This window comes from Peromyscus californicus, unplaced genomic scaffold (assembly GCF_007827085.1).
Source record: "Peromyscus californicus insignis strain IS unplaced genomic scaffold, ASM782708v3 Scaffold_11__1_contigs__length_118956290, whole genome shotgun sequence".
In the NCBI taxonomy this organism is placed as follows: Eukaryota; Metazoa; Chordata; class Mammalia; order Rodentia; family Cricetidae; genus Peromyscus; species Peromyscus californicus.
Genome location: NW_026294402.1, coordinates 17,318,860 through 17,328,240, shown reverse-complemented (window position 1 = coordinate 17,328,240; position 9,381 = coordinate 17,318,860). Strand labels below are relative to the sequence as shown.

The 9,381-nt window shown below is 53.5% G+C and overlaps 1 protein-coding gene across 2 annotated transcripts; it reads left to right on the top strand.

The window, feature by feature from the left end:
* On the top strand, window positions 1-4,072 carry Spc24 (SPC24 component of NDC80 kinetochore complex). Of its 2 annotated transcripts, XM_052727353.1 has the most exons (5): window positions 1-167; window positions 1,694-1,838; window positions 2,098-2,202; window positions 2,296-2,372; window positions 3,688-4,072. In XM_052727353.1, exons 1-5 carry the CDS (start codon window positions 8-10, stop codon window positions 3,792-3,794), a joined length of 594 nt encoding a protein of 197 aa, XP_052583313.1. In that variant the 5' UTR covers window positions 1-7; the 3' UTR covers window positions 3,795-4,072. The 2 variants fall into 2 exon arrangements, 1 of the variants encoding a protein (XP_052583313.1); XR_008215654.1 differs by lacking the exon at window positions 2,296-2,372 and having other exon boundaries at window positions 2,098-2,295; window positions 3,688-3,782.
* Window positions 4,073-9,381: the final 5,309 nt, after the last annotated feature.

Below are 9,381 nucleotides of genomic sequence, written 5' to 3'. Positions count from 1 at the left end.
GGCAGTCATGGCGGCTTTCCGTGACATGGAGGAGGTGAGCTACTGGCTGCTGAGCCTGCTGGCGGCCAACCGCGCCGAGGCGCAGCAGCGGCAGCTGCTCGGGCGCTACGAGCAGATGGTGGAGCGGCTGCTGGAGACGCAGGACGGCGCCGACCAGCGGCTTCGGGGTGAGGGCGGGGCCCTGCGCTCCAGCCCCGGGGGACCTCGGTGGGAGCTGGCATCCTGGGCCTCAGTTTCCCCATCTGACAATAGCCATCGCCCAGAGTCTTCGAGATGAGTGTCAGGGGTCACAGTGCCGGACTCTACATGAACTCTGCGTGACTCGGTCTTACCCTGTAGCTCAGGCTGCCCTGGAAGTCATTATGGTCCCTTTGCTCTCCACTCAAGGGTCTTCCTAGTGAGAGCCCCAGTTTCTCCACTTGTGAAACGGGTTTCATGACAGTGGATGTCACCTGGGGACTTCGAAGTAAGTAGAGGAGTTGGCAGGGCCTGACCCCTATGAGCTTTCCAAGACTCGGTCTGAAATGCAGCTCAGGCTAGTTTAGAACTCTGTAGCTGAGGATGGCTGAAGCTCAAACAGTCCTGCCTGTCAGCTCTCCAATGCTGTGGTCACAGGTGTGAGCTACCTCCCATCTCTCAGTGACCTCCACTGTTGAAGGCTGGGAACCTTTTAAAATGTCCACACCTTCCCTCTAGGTTGTTATGATGGGAGCCTGCTGTGAGCTGGGCAACCTGTAGCATCCATGAGGCTGGATGGCTTGGACAAATAATCTTAGAATTTGAGAGACCGGAGCAGGAGGTTTGCTGAGAATTCAAAGCCAACCTCAGTTAAGTAGTTTGTGGCCAGTATTGGCTTACAGAGAAACCCTATGTCAGTCCCATCCAGGCCCCTCCCCCCCAAAAGTTTGTTTCATAATGTAGCTAGATAGTAGAGTGATTGCCTAGCATGTGTGTGGCCCCAGATTTAAACCCAATACACAAAATAATTAAAATTAAGTGGTTTGATGGCCATACACTGTGACCTGCTTCTGTAGAGCAACTTGGATAAGACAGAATTCCTTGAGCCCAGGAGTTTGTGGGCAACCTGGACATCATAGTGAGACCCTTGACCCATCACTCAACACCCACGGAAAAGGAGGGTGGCATTATAACAGAAGACATTGAGGGAGCTGCACACCAACACTCCAAGCATTTGGGGTAGAGGCAGCCTGACTACATGAGACCACCCTTCAAACAAAGGATAGAAAGTGTTGGTTCAGTGGGTACAGTGCTTGCCTAACACAGAAAGGCCCACCTTCCATCTCCAGCACCACACAAAATGGGCATAGTGGACAACTTGGGGACGTCCCCTCTGTCCCTCCACCAAGGGGGTCCTGGGATAGGACTCAGCTGGCATCAGGCTTGTTGGCATTCCACTGGGCTGGTTCTTATGTTTGTGTTTGTTTTGGCACAGTCTCTGAGTTCAACCCAAGCCAATGTAGACCTCTGCATCCTCCTGCCTCTGCCTCCTGATTACAGGTGGACACTGCCATTCTCAGTACTGAGCGTGTTCTGGCAAAACAGGGGCACGCCCAGACTCTGGGAGGTGCTCCGCAGCTGCTGGGGGGCGGTCTGACTGGCAGTGGCCCCCAGCCCTTCAGAGCCCTCCTATGCAAAGGACACCCAAGGGCACCTGCTTCTTGTCTCCTTGCAGAGACCCTGGCTGTGGAGGAGGAAGTGGCCCAAAGCCTTCTCGAATTGAAGGAATGCACAACCCTGGGAGGCACCGAGCTCCAGCAGCTGGAAGTCGAGCTCCAGAAGGCCAGCAAGGAGGATGTGTGTCTGCAGGCCAGGCTCTGATATCCTTAACTGTACCCGCAGCCCCCCTCCCTCCCTCAGAGTGTACTTGGATTGGGTTAGGATGCAGCTCTGTGCTGGAGCTTCTGCCAGAGTCCCCCGGTGAGGGCTGGTGGAGTCTGCCTCACATGTCAACTCTTGGCTCTATTCCTGAAGGACAAAAGTAGGAAGGAAATGCTTGAGCACCGTGTGCTCTGGCTTGGTGTGTGGCGCGGTGATTGTCCTTAGTTCCCCCGAGCCTGGACCTTAACTGACCTGCACTCAGCTCACCACAGAGCTTCGGGAGCTCCGGGAGATGGAGGCGGATCTCCAGCAACAGGAGAGAGAAGTGGACGAGGACACCACCATCACCATCCCATCCGCAGTGTAGGTTCTGCAGGCCGGGCCTGGAGCCCCGCCCTGTGGCATGGTCGGAATCAGTGCTGTGGTAACTGTCTCTCTCTCCCTCGTTCTGTCTAGGTACGTGGCTCAGCTCTACCACCGAATTAGTAAAATAGAATGGGATTACGAATGTGAGCCAGGCACCATCAAAGGCAGTATCCTTTGAGAAATCACTGTAGGGCAGGAATGAAGCAGCAGCGGGGAAACTGGTACATCCTCATGTGTTAGAAACAGTCAGCGGGCATGGTGGCGCCCTCGGGAGGCAGAGGCAGGCCGATCTAGCTGGAGTTCCAGGACAGCCAGGGCTACACACAGAAACCCTGTCTCAAACAACAACAACCGTAAACACAGGCTCCAGCAAGGGCATTTCTGGTGATAGGCTCCAGAGTTGAAAATGAACTCTTGAAGAGACAGTTAAGCGTTCATAGGGCATTATTCTCCGCATACAAATGTAGAAGCGACCTGTGTCTCAACAGGTAAAAGGGTAAAGAAATTGCAGTTTATCTGTGCACTAAGATAATATTTAGCTTTGGGGCTGGAAAGGTGGCTCAGTGGTTAAGAGCACTGGATGCTCTTCTAGAGGACCCTGGTTCAATTCCCAGCACCCACATGGCAGTGCACAACTGTAACTCCAGTTCAGAGGACATATAGGTATAAATGCAGGCAAAACACCAATATGCATAAAATTTTTTTAAAAATCATTGAGAGAATCGTTTTAGCTTTTAAAAGATGAGGGGGTGCGTTATACAGAAGATACAGTGTGATAAAATGCTTGCTTAGCATATGGGTTCCACCCCAGTAGTGGGGTGACCTGGAATTTACTGTCTACTCCAGATTGGCTGCAAGTCTGTGGTGAACCTTCCAATTCTACCTCTCAAGTGTGGGGATTGTATGTGTATGCCTTCACACCCAACAAAAATACCATTCTTAAAAAGGAATTAGGGAAAGCTACGCGGTGGCGGTGGTGGCACACGCCTTTAATCCCAGTACTCTGGAGGCAGAGCCAGGTGGATCTCTGTGAGTTCAAGGCCAGCCTGGTCCACAGAGTGAGTTCCAGGACAGCCAGAGCTAAATAGAGAAACCCTGTCTCAAAAAAGAAAAAAGTTAGGGAGCTGACAGGATGGATCAGTGAGTAGGGGCACCTGCCACCAAGTCTGATGACCTGAATTCAATCCCTGGGACCCGCTGATGGAAGGACACCAACTAAGAGCTGTCCTCTGACCTCAACAGATGCACTGTGGCGTGTTTGCACGCACACACCCACAGAAACAAATAAACATGAAAAGAAACTAGTCTGCTGTAGAGTCACACACCTGTAACCCCAGCACTTGAGAAACTGAGGTAGGAGGAATTGCCACAGGTTCAGGGTCAGCCTGGACTAAGGGAGAGCCGTCGCACAACAGAGTGGGAGCAGGCTGCTCTCCCTGGACCTGGGAGGACCACATACCTTTCCTTTCATTGTCCCCTCAGTCCACCACGGCCCCACGGTGGCCCTGCCTATCCACCTGAACAGAGCGCAGCTCTCACAGAAGTTTGTCAGCGACTACCTCTGGAGCCTGGTGGACACGGAGTGGTAGCCAGAGCCTTGACCTCACGCCTTGCACAGAATTGGGGTTGACGGGGCCCAGAGGGGGATCACTCTAAATATAAAAATCTATATGTAATGACTTCATGTATTTATATACTTGTTTTAAGACATTGTCTCGGCCGGGCGGTGGTGGCGCACGCCTTTAATCCCAGCACTCGGGAGGCAGAGCCAGGCGGATCTCTGTGAGTTCAAGGCCAGCCTGGGCTACCAAGTGAGTCCCAGGAAAGGCGCAAAGCTGCACAGAGAAACCCTGTCTCGAAAAACCAAAAAAAAAAAAAAAAAAAAAAAAAGACAGTGTCTCATGGATCCCAGGCTGGCCTGGAACTTCTTTTAAAACAACATTTTTAAAAATCATTATTTTTACTGAATGAATGTTTTGCCTGCATGTGTGTGTGTTTGTTAGCCATGTGTTTGGGTGGAGTCAGAAGAAAACATGGATCCCCTGAAACGGGAGTTATAAGTGGCTGTGAGCTGCCATGTGTCCTGGGAATCGAACCTGGGTCCTCTGGAAGAGTAGCCCACACTCGCCCTTTCTGAGCCCCTCCCACCTTTGAGGCAGGGTTTGAACTCCCAAGGATTCGCCATCTCTGCCTCCCCGGGACCGAGTTTCCATGCAGCTGCCACACTAGCCATTTCATCCGAGTTTTCGGGGTTCACATCAAGGCCTCGTGCTTCCTCACTCTGCTAGCAGCCGCCTCAGCCCCCCCTCCCCCTTATTTTTAGGAGGTCCTGACTCCAGGCCAAGCCCATCACTTGAAGATTCTAGACTTGTGCTCACGTCCTGAAGCGCACACACAGGGCCAGGGCGCCACCCACCCCGGCCTAGTGGCATCCGGGTAATGTTTTAGGGTTTGGGGACACTACCGCACCCTCAGCATCATCACTTACCTCCACTCACTGGATCTCAGTAGCACCCAGACAACAGGAAGTGGCCTTGGCTCAGTGTCCCCGGGAAGGCTCGCAGGTCTGCGGACTAACAGGCCTGCTTTGCTGGCTGAGTCACCACTGGGAACTTGTCTCTCCATGCCAGTGTGAGGCAGGCTACGGAGAGAACTCGCCCAGCCTGGGCTTCCTCCTCTGCTTGTACATGCTGACCTGCAGGTCCTGGTGCTTAGGGGAGAAGGTAGCCATGGGGTTCAAGACTTGCCAAATAGCCAAGCTAGGGAGATGGTTCGTAGGTAAAGATGCTTGCCACCAGGTCTGATGGCCTGAGTTCAAACCCCTGGAGCCCATGTTTGCCTCCACCTCAACAGTTAAGGGCACTAGCTGCTCTCCCAGAGGACCTGGGTTCAATTCTCTGCACCTACAGGGCAGCTCACACCTGTAACTCCAGTTCAGGGAATTGGGTGCCTTCTGACTTCCTCAGGCAGTAGGCGCACAGTGCAGACATACATGCAAGGAAAACACCCATAAAGTGCATGTCTTTTTAAGAAAGAGAGAATAAGAAGACAGAACAGGGTGACAGTAACCACAGATGAGGTTGGCCCTGGCCCCTGTGGAAAGGAACTCCCTTACTTTACACTGGAAGGCCAAGTGGCTGCTCTCGAACCTCTAACCCTCTGGTACAGGAGGATCTATACTCATCTCACCCCCTTCACTGGAGGCTCACCAGGGAGTGTGACCCAGGGCCCTGGAGAGGCCCCAGCTCTACATGCCTGGACTCTGAGTCACTGCCCAGCACTGGCTTCCTGCTGAGGACATCCTGGGGCCAGGCTATAGCCTCCTGCCCAAACTCCCACCCACAGCCTGGCTTGTTTCCTTCCAAGAGCCAGCCACTCCAGGGGCCAGCAACTCATTCTCAAGGGCAGCCAGAGGGAGGGGCAACATTGAAGTCACCACAAATGGCCCCAGTGCCATCTTGAGTCCAATTTACAGATGAGAGAAACTGAGGCACAGTTCCATCTGGCCATTTCCCTCAAGTCCTAGGACATTATATGAAGGCTCCCAGGGGACACATAGTGTCTTCCTCGGAGCTATCATCAGGGTGAGGGGTTTGTCAGGACAATGGGGAAGGCACCCAGTGGGGGTGACCAATCTCTTTCTGTAGTCTTTGTACCCTCCCCATGGATCTAGGGTCCGCTGTGGTCAGAGCTGTCTCCACTAGGCAGGTTCATTAAGCAGGAAAGGTGCATAGATGTGGGAAGTAAGCATGAGGTTAGATTTGAACCCAGAGCAGTCAAACTTGAAGGATCTATCTCCTCAGGACTCGAGGTGCGCTGGTGTCGGGGACAGAGGACCCGCTGTGGGTTATGGATGTGACCTCACGTGGGGACTGAAGCCTACAGGTGACTCACCTCCACCTGTCACCTGCCTTGTTGGGGCTCGTCTACTCTCCCCTTGGCTTCAGGACCTCCCTTCAGAGCCCTTTTTACTGTGTGTCTGCGTGGGAAGACAGTATGTGGGGAGGGGTGCAGCCAAAGAATGCATGTGTGCATGTGGAGGTAGGGGGTCAGTCTCCCACCTTTACAAGGAGTCCAGGGATCAACCTCAGATCACCAGGCTTGCGTCACTCAGTACCAGCTGAGTCATTGCTCTTGAGGTACTGGGGGTGGACTGTAGGGCTTCACACATGATGGGCATGCTTTGTACCACTGAGCCGTGGTCCAGCCCAGGCCCTGTCGCCTGAATGTCCAGCCTGGTGGGTCTGCAGCAGCTGAACTTTCTTAAAATACCGTTCTGTGGCTGGAGCCAGTGACGCCAGCGCACCTGGCTGCAGCTGTCTGGGACGTGAGACTAAACCCTGGCTGGTCCCCGGCAGGGCAGCGGGGTTTGTCTCAGGTTTCCCACCCCCTGGTGGCGGTGGCTGGGGTGGGGCACAAGACTCCTAATCCAGCTAGGAATGAGGTCCTCACACCTGGGGATAGTGAATGGACGGGTAAAATGCTTTCTGAAGTAGGGTTCTGAAGGGCCTCGGAGGGAGCTTCCCCTGATCACAGGGGTCAAGGGTGGGAGGGTAGGGATTAGAGGTGAAGGCAGGCTAACAAAGGTGTGTGTGTGCAGCTCGGCTGGGAGATACAAGCGAACGCCACCTCAGAGGCCCCTTGATCAAGCCTGGCCTGCAGGCCACGGTGTGGGGGGAAGATTTTCCAGATTCCCAGTGGCTTGTGCCGAGTAAAGGACTGATTAAGCCCCCAATTTTTTCCCACACCTTCCCCAAGGCAGCCAGGCCAAAGGGAGGGTCAGGAGAGGAGGGAGGGAGTTCCTCCTCCAGGGCAGGAAGCAGTTGTCAGGAGTGTCAGACAAGACACAGAAGTCTTAGGAAACTTTCCCCAGGCAGGCTAAGTGGGGATGATGTGGCCAGAGAATTTCATCTGAGAAAACCACAGTGGGAGATGGAGTATTCCCGGAGTTGGGGAAATGCTGGCTACAGAAAAGGCACCCCCTCCCACTGCCTCCCCCTGCAGGCTTGGGCTCCCTCAGTCTTGGGCTCCAGGCTGGCTCACCACAGACAGCTGTGGTTTGAGATACTGTGAGTTGGAAGGAATGCCAGTCTAGGGCTGGTGATTGGCGGGGAACAGCAGTTGGTGTGCAAGACTGGCCTATGGCTGGCATCTGTCTTGTCCTGGGCAGAACTGAGTCCACAGAGATGTGGCAGGCAAGACCACCACCACTTGCCCACCCTGGGTCAAATAGCTGCTGTACATATTGGGGTACACATCCAGGTCTGAACCCAGAGAACTCCAGGCAGAGAAGACAGGAAACCGGATCAGGGAACCCAAGAACCTCCCATTCCCCTTGTTAGGTAGGCACTCTACCACTGAGTTAGACACCAGCCCTTCAGTGCATGCTGGGAGTCATGGACCCAGGGCTGGCCGCAAGCAAACTTACTATGTGTGGAGGATGACCTTGAACTCCTAATCTTCCTGCCTCCACTTCCCAAATGAGAAGATGGCAGGTGCAGGTGATCACACCTGGCCTTGCAGGGCCTTGAACAGAAAAAAGCTGGAGCCAAGGATTTGAAAGTCCATCACCAAAGGGCACAGAGGCGCACGCCTTTAATTCCAGCACTTGCGAGGCAGAGGCAAGTGGATCTCTCTGAGTTCCAAGGCCTGCCTGGTCTACAGAGTGAGTTCTAGGACAACCAGGGCTGCACAGAGAAACCCTGCCTAGGCCACTGGAGGAGGTGAGGGGGTGGGGGAGTGAGTCCACCACCTTCCATGTGCAGGGCCCCATGGCAGCCCAGTCTTGCTCTACAGTTTACATCCTGTTTGCACACAAGTGAGCATCATTTGACTCAGTAGAGCGGTCCTTGACAGCCTGCGCGCGCAGTTAGAGGCTTCTCGGGCTACTGCTCTGTTTTCTCACCCAGAGATGGTTTGGCTCTTTCCCAAAACAAAAGGCGGAAGGAAGAACGGACGGACGTGCCACCCTGTGGATGCAGAGGGGATGACAGGCCTGTGCGGAGCTCCCACCACAACCTGGCAGGAGCTGGGATTACCGGGGAAGCTGAGGGTCTAGGGTGCACAAGGTCACAAGGAAAGTTACAGCAGCACCAGGATCTGAGCCCAGGCCGCTTATCTAGTGTGTCCCCCATTGCTGCTTCATCTCCCAGACTCTTTCCCCAAGTTTGTCTTACTGGGCTCAACCCTGGGATGCCAGTGTGGGAGACAGGTAGAATTCTTTTCCTCCTCCATCCGCCCTTGCAAGGTTTCCTAAAGGTGTTTCCTTTTAGCAGCTCATTCCTGCCACCAGCTTCCTCAATAACCCTCAGCCCCCATGGCTCTCCACCAGCCCCATGGCGCCTCCCTCTCCCTCCCTGCCCCTAGCTCCTGGACTCTATCCTAGAGACAGGCCTTCAGGTGGCATCCTGGCTCCCATTTTTTTTCTTTCTTTTTTCTTTTTTTTTTGGTTTTTCAAGACAGGGTTTCTCTGTGTAGCTTTGCACCTGTCCTGGAACTCACTTGGTAGCCCAGGCTGGTCTCGAACTCACAGAGATCCGCCTGGCTCTGCCTCCCGAGTGCTGGGATTAAAGCGTGCGCCACCACCACCCGGCCCCATTTTTTCTTTAAAAGGTAGAGGCAGAGACAGGGACCTTTGTGAGTTCCAGAGTTCACTGGTGAGGAGCCCACAGTCCTGTAAACAGCCCCTCACCCACACTCTGTAAGCAACCCCGAAAATTCACTGGATTACCAGAAAAGAAAAAAAGGCAGGAAAGTAGAAGGGGAGGAGGAGGGGCGGGCCGGCAGGGGTGGGGGATGGGAGGAATATTATCAAATACATATGTGTGTGATGAAAATACCAAAATACAGATAAAGACAGCAAGATTTGCTTTTTGGTTAATATACATCTCATGGACATTTGAAAAAGATATAGTCTCTATCCTAAGAAATACAGACAGGTGCAGAGACACACCTTTAACTCCAAAACTTGGAAGGCAGAGGCAGGTGGGTGGGTCTCTGACTTCAAGGTCAGCCTGAGATATACATAGTGAGAACCTGGCTCAAAAAACCCTACCAAAGAAACACAACTTGACAAACACAAAGCGCAAATCATTTAGCCAGACAAAACCAGGTCTGGCTAAATGATTCATTTAAGAAATCAAGGCCGCACTACTTATGATGGGACACCTCATACAG